A 23,332-nucleotide genomic window follows, 5' to 3' on the forward strand; every position below is an offset into this window, starting at 1 on the left:
TACATTAACCTTATAGGACAAATATAATTGTTTTTATTATTTTGTGTGTGCTGTTCCTTTCTGAAAAGAAAATGCTAATAAGGATTTTGAGTAAATAGCTTTGAGAATTAGTCTACTTAAAGAGACTATATCGACATACTATGGGCATAACTCATTAACATGTGTAGTTAATTGTTAAAAACCTTCTTTCTAATATAAGCTATCTTCAAAAATAAGTGGATTTTATAGCATTTAAATCAAAGATCCGGCCCCCATACTGCCAAAATGAAGATGGGATCTCAAATATATGTTTTCAGTGGATTCCCAAATTATGCTACAATAACAGCTTGTATAAACATTAGGTTAATATGTCATAACAGATATTACAAATATTTATTCAGTTAAATAACAACAAAACAAGTACACATGACATCATTGCCTAGCTTTTTGTCTTTTGTTCAGAAATATTTTAAAAGGGTTGTGTGTCAACTGTACTCCTGGACTCAAGGTTTAAACTATAATAAATAGCCCTTTTGCTGCTGTTTGTGTTAGTAGCTCTGTAAGTCAGTGCTCCCTATTAAATCTGATGACTGTGTATTGTTGTGCAGGTTATTAGTCTTGCAGTGGCTGGAATCACTTACTGGACTCGGGGTCTGAGTTGCCGTCCCCCTCAGTGCGGCTGTTGGGCGAGGTCTGCTCATAGTACTCCTCCTGAGGGAAGCCGAGAGGCAGGGGCTGGGTGGTGCTGGCACTGCTTGTGGGCTCATGGTCCCCTAGCCCACTGTCACTGCAACTCTCCTGAGAGCCATCCGGCAGGTGGAAAGTGACACGGCGCTGCGACTGCAACACAAATACAAAAAACTCCTCAGTTTTCAGTCGTCTAAAAAGATCCATTAATAACTTGGCTCTTTTCTGTGGATAATTTTGTGACACTAATCTGGGATGTCACAGGTGCCAAATTAATTTTCCTTTGCAGATTTAAAACTCACACATTAATCCTGGCCATTCAATCTTGTACATCTCTCAAGCAGAGACTTCCATAGCGTAGACTTGTGTGATGATTTAGTGATCTGGACTAATCTCCAACGGGTCTAAGATGAGACCTTCAAAATGTGCATCCTGAGACACGTTAAATCCAGTCTTCTGGATGTGAAAGGAATGAATTTGACGACATAGGCCTAACTTTTAAAACATATTTGTAAATGTTAAAAAGTCGACTATAGTTTAAATAGTTTTCTGAAAACAACAATTTTCAGTGTGGTGCAGTTAATCCAAAACCGTGTTTATGTGACTTCAATCAAAAAATACTTTTCAGAAATCTAACTGTATAACTACAGGAATTCTAATGACTGGTTTCACAGACCCCAATAAGCACTGATCTTAGACTACCTTACCTAAGTTTCCATTATGTAGTCCAAGCTAAGTTCTAATAGGGGCTGTGAAACCAGTCACTGGTGTGCATGTAACAGCATTTTAAATTATAATGTTAACTTGATTGTTATTCAGTAAAAAAACAAAACAAAAAAAAAAAACTATTGAATGCACTTTCCAGTTTGTTCCAGAGTGATTAATTTGGGAAACAGTTGATTGACTGATTAGGGAAACCTGCTTTAAACATGTGTATGCCTTCCCTTAATCGCACACTTTTCATGTGTCAAAATAGAGTGTGAGCAAAGATTATTTTTAAAGACTTTAATTGGTCTCAATGTGCATCTGGAGAAATAATCAAGATCTCGTTAAAGCACACCTCCTGATCTGGGCTCAGGTCCTTTCACTTATTTAGTACTTTTTGCTGCAAGACATGCCTTGGGCAGTTACTCAGCTCTGAAGATGTTGCAATGTGCTTGTGAAGGAAGGTCATTTTTTTTAATGCAGCTTCCTCTAGAGAAATCAAACCAAACCTCATTTTACAAAAAAATCTCTCTCTCTCTCTCTCTCTCTCTCTCTCTCTCTCTCTCTCTCTCTCTCTCTCTCTCTCTCTCTCTCTCTCTCTCTCTCTTGCCTCAAACATGACTGATCAAAGCATTTTTGTTCAGACCTTCCCCCTTTCTAAAGTAGACAACTGAGAGACAGATATTAAAGAGCCTGGTAAATAGGTTGCTTTTTAAATTAAACTGGAGGCAGTTATTCTCAGTTCAGCTAAAAGCTAAGCATCTTTACACAAAGGGGTTGTATGCTTATTAAGGCTAACAAAAGGTTCTAAATTAGATATAGACTTTTGTTGGTAAACCTTTACCTACACCTAATGAATCCAAGAAAGAAAATATCTATCTAGCGAAACACTTCCCAATCTTATCTAGACAATCAAAATAAAAAGTGCAAAACCAAAGAATAAAAGAGACAGTACACACAGTATTTAATTAACACTTATTTGTTTAATTAGCAGATGCCTTTATCCAAGGCAGCTTACAGAGACTAGGGTGTGTGAACTATGCATCAGCTGTAGAGTCACTTACAACAACATCTCACCCGAAAGACAGAGCACAAGGAGGTTAAGAGGCTTGCTCAGGGTAACACAGTGAGTCAATCAGTGTGCCACGATTTGAACCAAGGACCTTCTGGTTACAAGCCCTTTTCTTTAACCACTGCACCACACAGCCTCCACAGAATTTCCTCAAAAGTCAATTTTACAAACTTTTTATTGTCTCATGGCTACCTTTTTAAGCTACTTGCTTTACACTGTCCATCCTGCTCTCCTCCGCTGAACAATATGGTTCTGTGCACTAGGTTGTATTTCATAAGATTTCAGTTTTTACTGAAGACCCACTTCTTCAGTGTTGCCTACTGCTGTATATGCTGGTTGCTGTTTTGTAAAGAGATGTTGAACATTGTTTTTAAAAATATGCTGTATGGTATAGCATTATAAAAGTCTCAAACTAGGAACTGTTTAAAAAAAAAAAAAACCTTTTTTCTGCAACAATTATCATTGTATCAACCACTCAAGCACGGGTGACTTCTTAGTATACTATCTTAAAACACATCTCTAGACTGCTTTATGGTTGCTATAGAAACTCTTTGTAGTTTGAGGTTCATGGATAGGGTTCAACCTTCAAAACAAGCTTTTTTTTTATTCTTTTTCAATGCTTTTTTTAATTTTAAAGAATGAATGGTGATGGTACCTTCACAGAAATCTCTGATCTTTGACATTAACACTTTTGGTTTATCTTGTTCTCAGCTTTTAAAACTGATAATTTTTTGATTTGTCTTGATATATATATATATATATATATATATATATATATATATATATATATATATATATATATATATATATATATATACATACAGGGCTGGCATAAAGTGATTGGGATATGGCTAATGTAGTTGACATAACATACCAGTATTTTGGCACTGTACTGTCACAGAAAAGCCATGAACCCAGTGATGCAATACAAAAACATCCAATGGGGGGCACTGTTGAATAAACTATTGTTTGAGTTTTAACATCACAGGATGATACTATGAGGCTTTTGCTTGGTCAGTACTGAATTTCAGCACCCATTCCATGGTGTCTGCTATCATCCGTATTGTATTTAAATATTGTTTTGCAGTGTTACCTTAACTTTAACAGTGCAGGTGGTTTGTCATGTTTTGTGTGTACTCCTACACTAATGATTTTTGCAGTGCAATAATAATAATAATAATAATAATAATAATAATAATAATAATAATAATAATATCCCCCATTATGTTCTGAGTCACTTGCTTGTATCAAGTCCATAATGTAAAATCTCCTGGGTACATTCCTGTATTTCACTGTACCTTAGTATTAACAACCAAGTACATTTGTAAAGTGTGCAAAAATAAAATGTGAACCTCAAAGAAAAGTACTGTTCAAGAGCCAACTCATTTATATAGAGTGGTTTCACCATAAGTAAACATTTATTATGATCTAATAGAAAAACATCCTCAAGAAAATAAAGTCTGACAAGTATTGACCACAAAGAAGATAAACTAGCAAAACAATAAGGGAATTATTGAGTATGGTCTTTTGCTAATGACATGTGAGAAATATTTTAAAACCTTGGCTATTGAACCTTAGACCCATTTTATAGGGTGGGTAACGTTTATAGTAAATTGTTACAAACTTTAAAACTGGGTCAGCATGGCTGGTGACAGTGTAATTGCATCACAGCATTAAGTACCCTAATTGTAATCTCTAATCTCCTTTTGGAAGATAAAGTAACATGATGTAAAAAACAGAATAACACGTAAACAGTAGGGAAAATGGCCAACATTTCACAGTAAGGCGTTTCTAACGTCATAGAGATACATTTTTATTTGAAGCAAATGTACGACTGAAAAGTGTGTTTGTAACATTTTTTTCATGAAGTCTTATATATGAAATCTTATAAGTCTTGAATATATATATATATATATATATATATATATATATATATATATATATATATATATATTACAGACTGTGGACCACTGCCACAATAAGGTATATAAGCTATTTCTACTCAGTGCTGGTGAAGTACTGCACAGATGGGTACAAATGTACTGTGGAAACAATAAATAACACATGAGGTACACTTTAACAAGAAACTTGGTGATATCTTACTTGCTTAACAAGGTTCCTAAGGCAAGAATACATTTGGTCTCAGGAAGCTTGTTGAGCAAGCATAACCTTGCCAGATTTTCAACATCAAGAACATGCTTGGTGCCTTGTGTGAGCTTTTCTTTCGCTTGTATCACTGTCACATGAACAGATGAGTATTCTAATATACTCTACAAAACACAATATAAAAACCATGCACAGCATGACAGTGCTTGGAGGTGCTTAACATGTGTTGCCTGTTTTACCCAACTCAGACCACTTGCTTACTAAATATCTTGATCTCCCTGAATACATAACTCTTCACGTTTCATATTTATACAAGTGGTTTTATTGACCACATTATTTACATCAATTAACCCCATTCAGATGTCTTTTTTTGTACTAAATTTCTTGGAATCCCTAAATAGGAAATCATCTCATCAAGAACTTTAAGCAGTTCTTATACTAAGTGCTGACATGCTGCAAGGGGAAAGGAACAACTATGAATATACTGTATTCATTGCTAATTCAGTAACGGGGGGTATAAAAGTAACACTTACGACTGCTGCTGTGGAAATAAAAAATCCTAACGGAATAGAAGGAAACCATGAGATGTGTCACAACATTCTCCTTTATGTTACCTTAATGATTAAACCTCCTTAGAGATGAATAATGATAATATAATCAGTTAACGTAATGACCCAAGCCTGTTACAAAGTTGTAATATAATTGATTTTATTTTTTTTTATGAAAATGTATAGGCCAATTATTTTACTCCAGATAATTTGACCTATTTATAATGACAAATTACATTTCCTCACTGCAGTAATTCCCCACAACAGAAAGGAATGGTCAGTGGTTGTCCTCTGATCCCACGACCAAGCCAATTGATTTAAACCAAGGAACTAGAGAGCGGATGTCAGCGATCTATCAGTCTCTGGAGGACCACGGCCAGCCAACCAGTGTCCACTTGAGCTCACCTGGTGCCTAGACAGTATTATTATTATTATTTATTTCTTAGCAGACGCCTTATCCAGGGCAACTTACAATTGTTACAAGATATCACATTATTTTTACATACAATTACCTATTTATACAGTTGGGTTTTTACTGGAGCAATCAAGGTAAAGTACCTTGCTCAAGGGTACCCAACCTAGGATTGAACCTAAGACCCTCCGGTCAAGAGCCCTAACCACTACTCTACACTGCTGCCCAGTGTAAACACTAACCCACAGGAGCGCCAGAGCCAGTGTGATGTTCCCTCTGGAATCCCCAGCGAAGATCGGCGACTCCTGTACTCCCCTGATTGTATGGCTCACCCTGCACCCCACATGCCTGTGCTTTCACCAGGTGAGCCACTCTGGGACCCTTGTAGTATAATGTTGTTGACCATTGTCTGCTGCTTCTACCTGGCAAGCTTCCTTGCTCTGTACTGAATGTAAAATTTACCATACATTAATATTGCTGTTATTTTCCCAGTTGGGTGATTTATTGACCACATTATTTACATCAATAAAAATACAGATTTCCAAGCAATACTGTACTTGGAAGAATTATTTTAAATTACCAATGGCTTAGGGGATGGTTTCCCAATCTTTTGGGACATCATTTGTCAAATTGCCTGTAAAACAGAACCAGTTATACCGCAAACAAAAGACCATTGTTTATGTGTTGCATTAAATAATCTGCTCCACCTATATTTGTTGATGTAAAAATTTAGGAAATGCTGCTAAAAAAAAGCACATCATTAACATACACTCTTTTGAAAATTTCAAAGAGACTGTTACAGCTTTGTAAGAATGCTCTCTGTGCCTTTGCATGTAACAGATAAAGTCATTATTGTTCCTTATAAGAAGAAAAAAAAAACCTTGGCAAAAACACAAGGAATTCACTGCCAAAAACATGTATCTGCTAACACAGTGCACCAGTTCATTAAATGAATATCTAAGGACCCAACCAAATCCTTTATAATTAGTACTTTAAAATGAACCATAAAACAAATACCTAATCCTTAACGGCTCTTGGAACATGATGTCGTTTATAAAAATACATTTTATATTAAAATAGCAAGTCTACATTGACAACTCTTCATTTACACAACTTTAAATTGTGCCTGTTCCAAAGACGATGTATTCAAAGCCTGGTTTAATGAATTGATTAAAATGTATTTGATATTTATTTTTTTATATATAAATTTAGTCGTTGCCAATTATTTTTTATTATTTTCTCCCCAATTTGAAATGCCCAATTATTTTTAGGCTCAGCTCAACGCTACCACCCCTGCGCTGACTCGGGAAGGGCGAAGATGAACTCACGCTGTCCTCTGAAGCATGTGCCGTCAGCTGCCCGCTTCTTTAGACTCTGCAGACTCACCGTGCAGCCGCCTCAGAGCTACAGCGTCGGAGGACAACGCAGCTCTGGGCAGCTTACAGGCAAGCCCGCAGGCACCCTGCCAGACTACAGGGGTCGCTGGTGCGCGGTGAGCCGAGAACACCCTGGCCGACCTAACCCTCCCTCCCCCCGGGCGACGCTCGGCCAATTGGGCGCCACCCCCTGGGAGCTCCTGTCCACGGTCGGCTGTGGAATAGCCTGGATTCGAACTCGCGCCATCCAGGCTATAGAGCGCATCCTGCACTCTAGCGAGTGCTTTTACTGGATGCGCCACTCGGGAGCCCAGTACTTGATATTTCTAATATGTTTTGACTATTTTCATTTTGGAGTTTGCAGATATGATTGTGTTTTGAAACACGTTCTAATCCTAGTTGTATTAATAGAAATGAAACTTACTGTACTCCAGAGGTACAGATACACCTTAGCAAAAGATCTCCAATGGCAATGCAGAGGTACAACTTTGTTTCTCGTTGGTTAGAAGCTTTCCTCATACTCACTTGCACCTTTCTTGTATGTGTATCTACTTGATTGAATGCAATCAGACTTCGCTGGGTACCGAAGCAACTTGCTTGAGAAACTAGTTCCCCCAAAAGTTGCACAGCTAAGTTGCAAGAAACTTGCCTGACACATGATTCAGTTAACTTGGAAGCCTGTCCCATGTCACTTACAAAACTGTCCAGTCACTTGTGAACACAAACAATGAAAAACAGCCTGACCATAACAAACACTATTAGAACTCACAGGAACTGGTTAAGCAACAAGCTGGCACTTTCCTAAAAAGACTGAAGCTTTTCTAACACGCTTTAATTAACAGTCACTTCATAAACACAACTGTCCAAATAACATGCTATTAGATATGCAGAGAATGCAACTTTGTTTTACACTTCAGGCTCTGAGGAAATTGTAATTGGCTTATTGGGAGTTCTTGTATTGTCAAAACAATAAAGTAACGATTTTAGAGAGAAAAATACTTCAGCTGTCAAAGCAATTTAAAAATCAGCTAAAGAGTGAGTTTTCCTATCGTTCATTTGTGCTTTTCAAAGTGCTCTGCTCTCCACATAATATCTTGTTGCTGCCAAAATATATTCTTATGTTGTTTTGTGTTATCTAATCTTAAGTGCTGTATTGACTGGATTGTAGGGGATTTATTAAAATCGCAGCATATAAATTAAATACACATATAGTTGCTTGAATTACCCTGTTTTCGAGAATGATGTCAAAGTTAGCACATATGCAGTACACCATCAGAATAAGTTTTCTGAAAAGTGTGTTTACACGATATATAAATTATGTTAGTTTCAGAATACTATTGGAATATTCTAGGAGTTGTTTTCCAAAACATTTTCGTAGAACTGTGTTTACATGACTTTTTGGAAAACGATATATTCCGAAAAATATCGTAATTATTTTGTTCATGTAAACGCACTGAAAGATGACTGTGTAACTGTCCACTACTTAATGGTCACACCACTGTCAAACTAAACTGTTCTGTAGTGTTTTGCAGGAGGTAAAACTTATTGTAAACATATAAGATTGATTGATATTTAAATTTTGTAGATAACTGCCTAGTCCTTTTTTTTATAGTTCTTCACATGCACATTAAGAAGGGGGCTATACATATGACGGAAATGACATTGGGTCACAATTGACGGTGGCCTACGACAAAAATGTAGACTAATGAACATTAAAAAAGATTCATTAAATGACCACTCTTTAAAGTTGGCATGCTTGAATGCCAACACGTTAATAGTGTGTGCTATTTAACTATCCTTAATCCACTTTTAATTGTATACAACTGCATATTGGCTCACAGACAAGCACAATAAATAAATTTAAAAAAAAAAATGTTAGTTTGTCACGCACGACTCTGTGTCTCAGCTCAATTCATAATACAGAGACCCTTACTGCTTGACTACCAGCTACTTTAGTAAAAGCCACTGAAATGTCCTGAAGATATTTTCTCTTGTAAATGGATTGTTATCCCAAGCAGCGCTTCACTAAATTGTCCTTCCGTGTCTGCCTGATGACCTCCCGCTACATTCAGTCATTGATACACCCAGGGACTTGGAGCAATGGACAGTGTGTGTTTCTGTTTTTATACATTATAGAAACTGGCACATTTGCACAGTCCTAGGGTGAACATGAGACAGTATGGTTCTCAGGACTGGGTTCACTTTATAATAGCCAGTCTGGTGTGATGCAAAGCTTTAGAAATGCAATTAAGTTAATCCCGGAGCTAAAGAGGATGAACAATTAGGCCAGGATACAGGACAAGGATTTAATCTCTTCAATCTTTTAAAAAATGGGAAAGGGGACAGCTTAAAAAGAAAACAACTCATATAGAAAAGATTAGACATTCCCTCTGTTCTGAGGTTGATGTTAACTTTGGTTAAACAGCACAAGTGGAACTGAGTAAAGTTTAGCTAGCGGGAGTGATTCTCAGAGCTGTGTTAATATTGGTCTTATTTTCATACCCACACATTTTCCCAATTGTCATTTCTTTAGATTCCTAAAGATGTTTCCACCAGTTTTAAGACTGCATTAACATTTCTCTCATGGATATTTAATTTGTGTAAATATGATTAATTTGACTGTTAAAATGAATCATATTGCCTATGTTTAAGGGGATTTGCATCTATCTTTAATGTGAAAATAATAATAATAATAATAATAATAATAATAATAATAATAATAATAATAATAATAAGCTTTGTTTTAAATTGTACATGTATTTTGTTAGTTGTGTAAAGTTGTGCAAAGTTTGTTCAAAAGATAATCTAACAGCATAGTTTTGTCCCCCATTAGTAGATCCCTGCTTTTTGATTTGCAGCAGGCTAGCAACTTGTTTAAATCTGTGCATTCAAACTTTTGAAGTACTGGAACATTGCTTTATTTTTGTTGTTAAAACAAAAGGTATTATGTAAAGTGTCATTAACGTTAATTTTAAGGCAAAACAACACCTTTGTGTTTTACCACATACCAAACACAGTACCACATGCATAAATATCAGCTTTTACTGGTTAAAAAGATACAGTGCTTCAGTAGTATCTAAAGCCCTGTTCCCACTATGCCTTTAAACTGTATTAGTTGCCTTTAAACCGGTTTAAAAGTGCTAAATACAGCTAGCGTCTGCACTACGCAGCGTTTAATACCGTACTCGAGAACCAGACTCAAGACCACCTCAGGGGGTAGTCTTGAGTCCGGTTCTAAATTAGATTGCATCAGGTACTGTGGTTTGTCAGAAGTGTGGACGCTGTAATACTGAAGTACATTTTTTGTGTATTCTCCAATATCCCAAAATGTTTTGGCGCGTGGACATTACAAATACAGTGCTCTGAAGGAGTTAAATACGAAACGCACACATTATGATAAAATGTACCTTGTGTTTGTAAGAAACATAGCCATAACGTTCATGCTAAGAAGCGCTATGCCTTCCATGGGCACGGGCTCCATATGTGCCGGGTTGTAAACATAAAATACAGTGCATGGTGGGATAATGTCATATTGAGTCCCACAGTCCATTGCGCTGCTTGGAACTGTAACCGCACTATTTAATTAGTGTTTGATCGCATTCAGCCCGACTAAACATGAAACGGTACTTTAGTGTGGATGCTTTGAGTCAGCTTAATTAAAAGGTTTTTGAGTACAGTTCCCAAGATCGGTTATGTAGTGTGGACAGTGCCTTAGTTTAGATCTGTGACAATTAAAATGCTAAATCCCTTCTCACTGGAACAGCAGCAACGCAAAGCTCCAGTCAATGCAGGACACTCATGTAAAGTTTGTTATATGCAGAAGAAGAAACCAAATGTTCTACTACTGTGAGCTGGTGAACCAAAAACTGAAAAAAAAATGCTCATCCATCAGAATGGAACGCTATCTGTCTGCTCCCATACTGTGATGAACTGTAGGAGCTCAGTGGAACTTGCCAATTCTCTGCAGGCTTATTCTGCTCTTGAATACCCTCTCCTGCTCAGAAACAGGCAGGTGTGGGATCAAGTGACTAACTACTGTCCCAGATTTTTTTGGTTTTTTATAACCAAGCAGGATAGGTTAGGTTGACAAAACCTAAAAGTGTTCTTAACAAACAAACACAGTTATCCTGTTCACAAGCCCTAAATTAGGATGAGGTGATTATGGGATGAGCTTTAGCTTTCACATGCTAATAAAAATGTGGAGTACTTTAAGAATCTAGCACCTCTATCTTACAGTAAGAAATAATGACCAGTTTGGTTCTAATCAGGAGTTTTTTGGCTTGATGCCATGCTTTATGATATTGTCCATAATACAAAAAGTAAAATAATGGCCACAGATCCATGAATTTCAATATGACTGCATAACACGGTAATAACAAATGTGTTGTCATTATTTTGTAATGATTAGTACTAAAGTAATAAAAAAATGGCATAATTCATAATTCATTTAAATGGAACACCACAGTTAGAGCCATTAAATTGAACCCAACAAGAGAAAATAGACTGAGCTATGAGATTAAAGCAAAATATGCCCTGTCCACCCTGATAAAACAGTTGCCTAGTAACATAAGCTCACATTGTGAGCTGCTTTCCAGAGTCATCTAAAAAAAAATAAGTAGGATACATTAGTTGTGATCATGATCTGCTGGCGATATAACACATCATATTAAGGCTCCCGAAGTGGCTCACTTGGTAAAGGCATGGCTTTAAGTGTGCAGAGTGAGTCATACAGTCAGGGGAGTGCAGGTTTTGAGGAGCCAAAATCATCAGCGACTGCTTCTCCATTGCACTATGGCAGACATCACTAACCAGGTGATGAATGAGCTCAAATGTAGTCATATTTGATCAAATGCATAGATGAAATCTGAAGCTTTAGCAGGTTCTAAAGCAGAGACCAGGACACACATAAATGATTTAGACAACCATTACTCCAGTCTCCTGAAATGACCTGCCAGTAATTAGAGATGGACAGCATGCCAGCTCACGATGCCCGCAGGCTATTATTGTGTGCTTCACATGAAAGAGACTACTGACCACTGAAGGTGAATCTCGGGAGATTTCACATTTCATGTACTGTAGATGAAGGTGATGCACCCAGCTCCTACTGAACTCATCAAAAAGAAAATGAGAAATCCTACTAAAGTGGAACGGCACAGCATGTGCAGGATACCATTGCAATCACAATTGTATCACCATAGCCAGTACGATTGTCTATCACCTAATCAAAGCACCAAATTAACAATTGAGATTGAGACACAGGGTTGAGTTGGAAAGCTTACATTGTGATTGTCAGACTTCTAAAAAGTTTACCATGATAAATATGTTGTTGTTTGACATGAGCTTCCCACAACATTACCAAACTTTCAATGATGCTTGTGGTGAACATACATTTTATTAACTTGGGGATTGGTTTCAGCTTTCAGATGTCCGAGGGGTCCTTTTGACATTTTAAAGAAAACTTACCTGTCTCAAACGAACTGGGAATCTTTTGGGCATGACCTTACTTTATTATATATATATATATATATCACAGAATTGTGTGCTGTGCATGTAGTAAATATTAGTACATGGTAATTACAGTCCAACTAAATGTAAATAATACTGATAAAAAAAATCCATACCTTTCAAGAGACTAAAATATTGATATGAAAAATAGAATTATTGATTGATATATAAAATTATTATTATTCTTGGTATCACTAGTTGTTTGAATGTTTAAACGACTTGACATTTAGATGATGTGTTTTTTTTAGGGTTTTTTTTTAATTATATTTATCAAGTGGATAACCAGCAAGAATCCAGCAAATATGCAGCATTGTAAATGCGACTGCTGACATTTCCAGCAGGGATTTTTGTTCTATATCCAAGTGTTAGCCATCAAAAACCTAGTTAAACCCATAAAAGCTGCAAAAATGAACATGCCACCAGTTTTCAATAAACCGTCAAATAAAGCTTCTCATTAATAAAGTTTGTCATTTAATCTACACATGCATCAATACACAGGCAGAATAGCTCACATCTAACAATAAACCTGACTTCAAATGGATCAACTAACAGGATCAATAAAACAATATTTTTACGTGTTCTTTCCTTTTTTCTTTTTGATTGTGCTTTTGACCACAGAAAAAAATAAAAGTAAAGCCAATAAAGTCCTTTCGTTTTTACCAACATACGTTCCGCACAATATTTCTTGAACCTAAAATCAATGCACCCCTTAATCAAAGACTTGAGCTGCCTAAACCAACATCATGTTCATTAATAAGACTTCAGTGAAAAGCACAGTGAGTACTGAATGTAGCCAAGGCATTATAAACATCTCCACTTTGTGAGAAATCTGTGGAATTGTAATGGCACATTTCTATTGGAATTCCATCCTTTCGTCACTTGCCTGCGCTTACATTTCTGCTGTGTTGTTTGTGGAGTATGCTACTGGATAGCATGCTATTAAGCTTGATCTATTACGCTAAGATCATACTGGTAAAATGTATACATTTGAACAAACATCAAACTCGGCAATTACATATTTAACATGGCATGACCGCCCATATAACTATGACTGTTATAAAATGTGTATACTGTATGTTTTGGATAACCAGGGGTACAAAATAGGTAAGTGGGCAAGTAAGCTTGAACTTTAACACTGTTTTTTACTATTGTTTGACAAAACCAACTTTTTCTTTTTATATTACAAGTACAGTTACTGCAGGATTGATCTGGCTGAAAGGCAAAGCTGAATTCATTATACATCGGAACAATCAGGTACAATGGTGGTTGAAGGAGTGCAGCAAAGGGAACTAACAGTTCATTAACATCAACCAGTAAAGAGCAAAGGGAAACAGTTCTCACACTCACACAGAGAAAAGTCAAAGACAAGCTTTAAACTACAGCAATATAAACATAATGTTTCACTAGAAATAGTACTCAAGCTACACCTCACCTTTTGGAGTTATTTTGAGGTATCATAGGAAATAACGAGAATAATCAGATATTATAAAATACCTTTTTGTCAGTACCAAATTAAACGTGCCTGTTTAATATCCGTTCCGTATGATTCTCCAATGTTATATTCCAGCAAAATATGCTTTTCAAATTATGCCCTAAAACACTAAAACCTGCAACCCCCATACTGTACTCTTCCCCACAATCAACCTGGAGAAGCAATATTTTATGTAAAATAAAGTAAGCATGACAAATAATGATCTAAGTAAAAACAACAATAGAGAATCATACAGAACACACATACTAGGATATTAAATAGGTCAAATTTAGAATATGTGAATATCCCTTTAAGGCCAGTGTAATTAGCTTCCTACTAATTAGTATTGTGTCACACATTCCAAAGGATTAGTTACTCCACAAGTATGAAGAAATAGACCGGTTATGTACCGCAAGGATAAGAAAAGGTGAGAAATAGATATTTAAAGCACAGGCACTATTGAATAGTAGAGCATTGGTTTTGGAAACAATAACTTGATGAATTAGGTTTTTCAGCAACTCTTTTGAATTTAGACTTTAAGAACCTGCCAGCAGGTGAAATGCAAACCAGTGTTGCACAAAGTAACCAGATTTAGACAAAAGAAAAAAGGCAGTTATTTAAATCCCACAGCCACTGTTACAAAGTCCAAAAGTCATTGGCAAATATTAAGCACCACAATCTATTTTTCAGAGGGTAACAATGGCAAGTGAAACAGGATAAGAGAGAAGAAAAAGCTCCTTTGAAATGCTTCTATGGAAGAACCGTCAGTGATGATAGTAGGCTTTGTTACATAAAACCTTCACTTGTAAAGAATAAAACCAGTGCACACACATACAGAGGGTCCTCATAATCGCGTGATAATTGAACAGTACGTCAAGGGTTAAAATGATTTGTATAACATCGAGAGTTTATGTCATTCTAGCCAAACACAAACATCTACTGCATAGGAAGCTGGACGTGTTTATCAAGAAGTTTTTACCATGTAGAGTGTGACTGACAGACAGCCAAATGGACGGGCACAATGAAAGAACAAGAGTCTCCATTTTTTATTGAAGACCCTAAAAATAGAAAATAAAAAGAATGAAGGAAATAACAATCTTGAAGGTCTCACTGGTCAGCTATAAACATAGTGAAGAAGATAAAGAATGCGGGATGTAACCAATGGGTTAGACAAAACCAGGTTGTGTACATGGTGTCAAAACAGAGGGAGGCTGTCACTCAAACAATACAGAGCAGAGGGAGGGTATTAGAGACTTTATTAGCTTCCTTCCCAATAACAGAAATTATAGTTTTGGTTTATAATAATGCAGTACTGTGTCTGTCATTAACTGAAGTCTGTTAGCAAACGAAGAACATTCGCTTTTTTTTTTCCTTTGTAGTTGGGCAAGCCCTTTGATGATTTACTGAGCATACCTAATACATACAAATATTTCAACTATTTTTTTTTCCTCTTTATTATTGGTTTTTTTTTAAGCGTGTCAAGTATCACATTGGTTATACATTGGGTCTTTACATCAAAATGTCTTCTGAATTTACCTGTTAAATCAGAAACATTTAATTGGTTTCCGACTCCTCTCACAAAGTTCAGCATTTTGATTGGTTCCTCTGCCTGTCATCTTTGCTAGGATCCTACCTGCTCGCTATGGCACAGGCTCAAAAAAGTTGGGAGCAGGTTTTTGTATATTGTGGCAGATTCGGGGGAGGAGTGGTAGTGGGGGCACTACATTCCCCAGAATGCCACGGGAGGAGCCAAAGAGGAACACCAGGGCTCCCATTGAGTTTAATGAAGCCCTGCATAAAAGGGTTGTAAACCCTACAGTGTGTGCCACACTGTGTGAAGCCATTTGTTCCTGTGTGGTGTGGTGTAGTGTAGCGTGTAAACCTTTTTGTTTGTGTTGTAACCTGTAAATAATATTATTTTTGTAACTGGGAAACAGCTTAGCCACCCAGCTGTGGTAGTTTAGGAATCTGCAAAAGTTTAGTTAGCTCTCCAAGACGGAGTTAGATTTTGTTTTATTTTATTTTTGTTATTGTAAATAATTAAAGTGTGCAAACGCGCTGAAAACTTAAGTACTGTGTTGTGTCAGTGCTTTAAAGGGGCAAAACGAACCATTCTTTACATACGACGCCTTTTTTTGCGACCGGTAAAATCAGAACCTACGGCTGCTAAACACGATTTATGGCAGCATTATGGGGGTTCTGCACCCGCAAATCACTTTGCACGTATCCTTACATCGCCCCCATACTGCCTTGTTTATCTATTAAGCACTCCCTTTCATTTCTTGACCAATAATGTAATTTCCCCCACTTTATCTTATTTTTTTTCTTAAAACGTGCAACAATGACTGCAACATTCAAATGCCCAGTCATGAAATGATAATTACTGTAGGCCCAGACAAAGGCAGATGAAAAGCCTTTAATCAATAGTCTTTACCACTGCTTTGACAGTGCTGTGAGAAAGCTGGTGTGGACTAATAAGCCAGCGCTATAGTAAGAGTCCCACTGTTACGTTGTGCAACTGTCGAGGGGAATCTTTTCAGCCCCCTTAGACTTATAGATTAGACTATAGTGGTACAATCATCTACTACCTTCCCTGTCGGTAGAACCATGAGAAAACAAATCATCAACTCCATGTGGTCATCATTTCATGATTGTCAGTTTGCTCAGGGCTGCTGAGGAGAAGGAGGCAGAAGAGGTGCTCTGCTTCCAAGCAGTCGTTGAGAAGTAAGTTCAAGAGAGTGTTTTGGTGTTTGTAGCGGGTAAACGGCTTAGCCGTCCTGCGGGTTAGTTAGGTTCCCGTGTGTTTAGTCAGTGCTCTAAAATGAGCGAGGTGTTTATTTTGTATTTTGTTTTTGTATTGTTCATTAAAGTAGTGGTGGAGTAGTGGTTAGGGCTCTGGACTCTTGACCGGAGGGTCATGGGTTCAATCCCAGATGGGGGACACTGCTGCTGTACCCTTGAGCAAGGCACTTTACCTAGATTGTTCCAGTAATAAAAAACCCAACTGTAAGAATGGGTAATTGTATGTAAAAATAATCTGTAAAAAATAATGTAATTGTATGTAAAAATAATGTGATATCTTGTAACAATTGTAAGTCGCCCTGGATAAGGGCGTCTGCTAAGAAAATAAATAGTAATAATTATAAAATATATAGCGCGTCAGCGCTTTTGAAACCCCCATTCCTGTGTGCTGGGTCAGTTTTTAAAGGGGCAAAGAACCTGAGTGGCAGCGGTTCTGTTACATTACATAAAACATAACAATTCTTAAAACATTTATTAAATGGCCAAAACATGACTATTTAAGCACATTAGTAATAATAACATTTGCTTAGCAGAATAAGATTGTAGTGGTGCACTGGGATTCAAATTAGCATTGGTACATTTTACAAATGCAAATGTTTTACAAATGTGTAATTAGGCTTGGAGCTTTTTTTGTACAAATGTAGCGGTATTTTTAGAAACATATGGTATTCACCAAAATGCTGTAATTTTAAAACATCAAGACAACACATAGAAATAGTTTGGAAACTGACAAGCGCTTGGAAACACGGACAGGTGACACTGATAAACTAACTAGTAGGATTTGTAACATTTAATTCAGCGTTTTTGATCACACTAAATAACAATACGTACATAAGACAATAGATAATCCATCATGCCATTTTAAATGGATACATTAAAAAATGCTAGATTGTTTAATAAATATTTCGAATGACACATTCTCAGGTTTTACTATCATTTACTATCTGTGAACCACTGTGAAAATATCCTGTGTGGGGATCTTGTAGGGTAACCTTCTAGAGAAAGAAACTTGAATCACAAGGCCATTCTTTTTATCTTCAGCTTTCTCCCTCAGGCACATGTTAGGCTTTTGGTAAATTAACAATAATTGTTCTTTGTTACTAAAGTAAACCATATTGATCACATGAGGATGTGCTGACAAGATTCCATTAATTCTTCCCAGCCCATGAGATTTACAGCTATTCAGTTCCATTATAGTTACATTACTTCTGTTGACTGTAAGCCAGTGATTACAGGCAAAGATAAACATGTCTTTTGAAGATGATAAGCTTTCTTTCACCATTTTGACTTGTTAATCAGAGACAGAGACTTGAGAGTGATAGGAAATAATGCTCTCTTTTAAATACACTTCTGACTTACTGTTTAAGCCACCTATAAAGAATGTATGGAAAAGGCATAGCCAGCAAAACCGCCATAGGCAAGGCCAAATCGGCCCTACCCAGAGTTCTCTTTGTAATATTATCCAATTGTGATGCAAAATTAAAATATAGGATAACAGAAGTTGTCAATACTTACGGGAACCACAATAATCCTAAGAGGAGAAAAGCAGGTGTGACCCATCTTTGCCTTGTAGTGTAGATGGTTCGTTGACTGGTTACAGAAGCAGGGTTAACTACATACAATTATCTTTCAAATACAATAGACGATTCATGTAATGGTTTTCAACATTAAGAGCTGTGTGCTGTTAAGTAGCTCATTGATGCAGTTCAACTGTTTGATGCGGTTTTAGAGAGATAAAATAAATCTTTAGGATCTTAAAAGCCCCTTATCAATCTTGATATTGAAACACATATATATTTTTTGTCTGACTTAACCAATTCGTATCAGGAGGTAAACATACAGGAAACCAATACAACTAATGCATCCTACAGCCTGGAAGATTATCCAATATTTTTTATAGAAGAAGAACTATCCCTTTAGTTGCTAAAAAGATATTTAACAGAGGAAACAGGCATTTTGGACCAATGCTTAATGTGACATCTGCATGCATAGCAGAACCATCCTTCGCTGTAGATCAGGTCTAAAGGATGTGCAGCAGTGCCTAAGGAGGAATTATGTCCAGAGTATCTCTATGGAAATGGGGTGACCTTCTTACTTAAAGTGTTTCTACCAACTGAGTCACAAACCTCAACTTGAAAACAGTTACATTTTTAAGTAATTCCTATTGAAAATATGGTTATTCAAAGTGTCAATGACAGCTTGGTTGCAAAGCCACTTGTCAGCTGTACTGAATTCTAAGTGGGCATAGTGCCTTCTTCAGTACCCAAATGAACTCTCTCTAAGCAGTGGCAAATGCTTGTGGGTGTTTCTATTACCAGTAAACCTCCACCTCTAACAAAATCAAAAGACCAACTATGTCAGAATGAGAACTCCAGGACTTGGGAGACGACTGGAGAGACAACTGTCTGAGAAACGCTCCGGGCTCGAATCACCACTATGAAGCACAGTGTCAAAATCAATTTTTAAGTGACAGCCACAGGAAAGGGAAGGATTTAACGGCACCTGTCTGCCTGTGAAGACTGCAGTTAGTTGACAAGAGGCTGCTCAAATCAAAAACTCTTTTGCTTCATTAAGTGTTTAATGCTAAATGTGTATCAGATTTGTCATGTCTAACTGTAGAAGCTGGAAACAGTGTATTTCAACACCTCAGGCCCAAAGTAAAAGTGGCAGACAGTACAGAAGCAAAACACCTAGCCAGTCACTGTTTGTATTAAAAATGAGACCGACATTCTTGCCAAAATAACAAAGCCAAAACAGTAAGAAATAAACTTCCAGAAGCAACAGGCAGATTTGATGGCATATGGTACATTTAAGGAGAAGGTGATGTTCTGTGTTAAACAGCAAGTAGCAGAAATAAATGTTGACCCACTCCATGCCAAGAATCTAGATAGGAATGTAGGTTACCAGCTCTAAGAGTAAGAACATAAGAACATAAGAAAAATTACAAACGAGAGGAGGCCATTCAGCCCATCTTGCTTGTTTGGTTGTTAGTAGCTTATTGATCCCAGAATCTCATCAAGCAGCTTTTTGAAGGATCCTAGGGTGTCAGCTTCAACAACATTACTGGGGAGTTGGTTCTAGACCCTCACAATTCTCTGTGTAAAAAAGTGCCTTCTATTTTCTGTTCTGAATGCAACTTTATCTAATCTTCATTTGTTAACCCTGGTCCTTGTTTCTTTTTTCAGGTCAAAAAATGCTTGAATCAGATTGAATCAGATCACCGCGTAGTCTTCTTTGTTCAAGACTGAATAGATTCAATTCTTTTAGCCTGTCTGCATACGACATGCCTTTTAAACCCGGGATAATTCTGGTTGCTCTTCTTTGCACTCTTTCTAGAGCAGCAATATCCTTTTTGCAACGAGGTGACCAGAACTGAACACAAGCATAAGCATGGTGACTGCTAACTGCTTCTTTATTTTTATTTTTTTAATAATTGATAAAATGACCAAATCTAATCTTCACAGGTTTGGATTAGGTTTCCATGACAACCATAAAGTCTTTTGTATCTAAGTTGTAAAAAAAGTCTGCTGTACAAAAAGTAAGAAGTAGCCAGAGAGCATTGCAAAAGTACCCATTAGCCAGATTATGTTGGTCAAGAAAATCATAGATGCTCTGTGTCAGAATAGGTTGCTAAAAATCAGACAGGATGCATGTTATCAGAATCTTGGGATCTTAACAAAACAGACAACCCTATAGCAATCTTCAAAACGAGAAACAAGCAATCAGTGTACAGAATTTCTGCATGCTGTTGCTTGTTTGAAGGTAAAGTTACAGGTGCTTCTAATAAATTGGCAGGGTAGCAAAATAAATGAGCGTGAAAATGGAAAGTAGGCCCCCAGGCGTTCTAACAAATGAGCAACAATTTCAACTGGTTGTCTATTTGCCTTCCATTCCTGGTACAAATGATGCAATTGATGTTAACTGGCATGATGTAAACCCAGCACTAGGTATTTCACAATTTAGATTTTATTTACTTCCCCGAGGAAATACAGTGTTCAGACTGAATGATTTCCAGTGGCAGTTGTCTGGATGACTCATGAGATGAGCCAAGGTATCTAAAGATTATAAGCAAAGCCCAGCTTACATTCTTAGCCATCATGTTGTGTATCAAACCAAACATAACCTGTGCAGCCAATGTCAAGTTGTGTAGTATTAGTATTTCAACATGCCTTGGTCAAATGGATTATTGTGAGCTTTAAGACATCTCCAGCTGAGGGAGGAGGGATAGCCAGAACTATTATTCATGAAATGAAACATTATTATATTTAGAATTGTAATGTGAGTAGCTCTAGAACAACTTTTAGCAAAGAAAACACACATTTCCTGTGCTATGAGGGAGTCTTCATGTGTAGATATCCACAACTTAATATCAACTGTATGTTGAAAACTTCAAAGCCACTGTCAGCTAAACTAAGAACATTTATTCATACTGTTAGAAACCTGACAAGGGCATCCCACATCATGCATGTGCTTAGGGCACAGTAATACAGTTCCATTCTTAAGGGATGTCCTTTTCTGAATATCAAGTGCGACATCACATGCTCAGTACAGTATCTGATTTGTGAATTCTCACACAGCACTCTTCAGTGTTGGCACTTAACACCATTCTGCAGGACGTGTGTCAATTGGTTTATACTGATGGCTGCCCTCATCTCCTCCCAAGAGGGATCTATGAGGCTAGGCTGCAAACTTTGGTCGCCATGTGTGAAGAGCCTGGTTTGATGAATTGCTGTACAGTTCCTCCTATTCTGTGTTATAACATCTCTTCCCTAAGTTTTTGGTTATAAAGGTCCAGGTTTGTCCTCCCTTAGGTGACAAAATGTTCCATGTAATAGCAAGCCCTCTGTGGCTTCAATATGTCTTAACAATAACTTAAATGTACCATTTCATCTTGTCCATCTTAAATTCTGAAATTAAATTCCAATTGTGTTACTTTAAACACCCTTGTACCAATAATTGACTCAGGAGTTCCATTACCTCACAACATGCCCCATAATGTACATGTACAGTGCCTTGTGAAACTATTCGGCCCCCTTGAACTTATGACCTTTTGCCACATTTCAGGCTTCAAACATAAAGATATGAAACTGTAATTTTTTGTGAAGAATCAACAACAAGTGGGACACAATCATAAAGTGGAACGAAATTTATTGGATATTTCAAACTTTTTTAACAAATAAAAAACTGAAAAATTGGGCGTGCAAAATTATTCAGCCCCTTTACTTTCAGTGCAGCAAACTCTCTCCAGAAGTTCAGTGAGGATCTCTGAATGATCCAATGTTGACCTAAATGACTAATGATGATAAATAGAATCCACCTGTGTGTAATCAAGTCTCCGTATAAATGCACCTGCACTGTGATAGTCTCAGAGGTCCGTTTAAAGCGCAGAGAGCATCATGAAGAACAAGGAACACACCAGGCAGGTCCGAGATACTGTTGTGGAGAAGTTTAAAGCCGGATTTGGATACAAAAAGATTTCCCAAACTTTAAACATCCCAAGGAGCACTGTGCAAGCGATAATATTGAAATGGAAGGAGTATCAGACCACTGCAAATCTACCAAGACCTGGCCGTCCCTCTAAACTTTCAGCTCATACAAGGAGAAGACTGATCAGAGATGCAGCCAAGAGGCCCATGATCACTCTGGATGAACTGCAGAGATCTACAGCTGAGGTGGGAGACTCTGTCCATAGGACAACAATCAGTCGTATACTGCACCAATCTGGCCTTTATGGAAGAGTGGCAAGAAGAAAGCCATTTCTTAAAGATATGCATAAAAAGTGTAGTTTACAGTTTGCCACAAGCCACCTGGGAGACACACCAAACATGTGGAAGAAGGTGCTCTGGTCAGATGAAACCAAAATCGAACTTTTTGGCAACAATGCAAAACGTTATGTTTGGCGTAAAAGCAACACAGCTCATCACCCTGAACACACCATCCCCACTGTCAAACATGGTGGTGGCAGCATCATGGTTTGGGCCTGCTTTTCTTCAGCAGGGACAGGGAAGATGGTTAAAATTGATGGGAAGATGGATGGAGCCAAATACAGGACCATTCTGGAAGAAAACCTGATGGAGTCTGCAAAAGACCTGAGACTGGGACGGAGATTTGTCTTCCAACAAGACAATGATCCAAAACATAAAGCAAAATCTACAATGGAATGGTTCACAAATAAACATATCCAGGTGTTAGAATGGCCAAGTCAAAGTCCAGACCTGAATCCAATCGAGAATCTGTGGAAAGAACTGAAAACTGCTGTTCACAAATGCTCTCCATCCAACCTCACTGAGCTCAAGCTGTTTTGCAAGGAGGAATGGGCAAAAATTTCAGTCTCTCGATGTGCAAAACTGATAGAGACATACCCCAAGCGACTTACAGCTGTAATCGCAGCAAAAGGTGGCGCTACAAAGTATTAACTTAAGGGGGCTGAATAATTTTGCACGCCCAATTTTTCAGTTTTTTATTTGTTAAAAAAGTTTGAAATATCCAATAAATTTCGTTCCACTTCATGATTGTGTCCCACTTGTTGTTGATTCTTCACAAAAAATTACAGTTTCATATCTTTATGTTTGAAGCCTGAAATGTGGCAAAAGGTCGCAAAGTTCAAGGGGGCCGAATACTTTCGCAAGGCACTGTACAAGCTTGAAAACACTCTAGTTGTGCTATCAA

At 37.3% G+C, this 23,332-nt stretch overlaps 1 protein-coding gene across 5 annotated transcripts in view; it reads right to left on the reverse strand.

The window, feature by feature from the left end:
• The window catches only part of LOC117430689 (protocadherin-11 X-linked-like), a 256,376-nt gene that overhangs the window by 101,117 nt on the left and 131,927 nt on the right, over positions 1–23,332 (reverse strand). For all 5 annotated transcript variants that reach the window (XM_059000971.1, XM_059000973.1, XM_059000972.1 and 2 more), the window contains one exon: positions 621–819. In XM_059000971.1, coding sequence (XP_058856954.1) covers positions 621–819 — 199 coding nt within the window. The remainder of the gene's footprint in view (positions 1–620; positions 820–23,332) is intronic.

Source organism: Acipenser ruthenus, chromosome 26 (assembly GCF_902713425.1).
Source record: "Acipenser ruthenus chromosome 26, fAciRut3.2 maternal haplotype, whole genome shotgun sequence".
NCBI lineage: Eukaryota > Metazoa > Chordata > Actinopteri > Acipenseriformes > Acipenseridae > Acipenser > Acipenser ruthenus.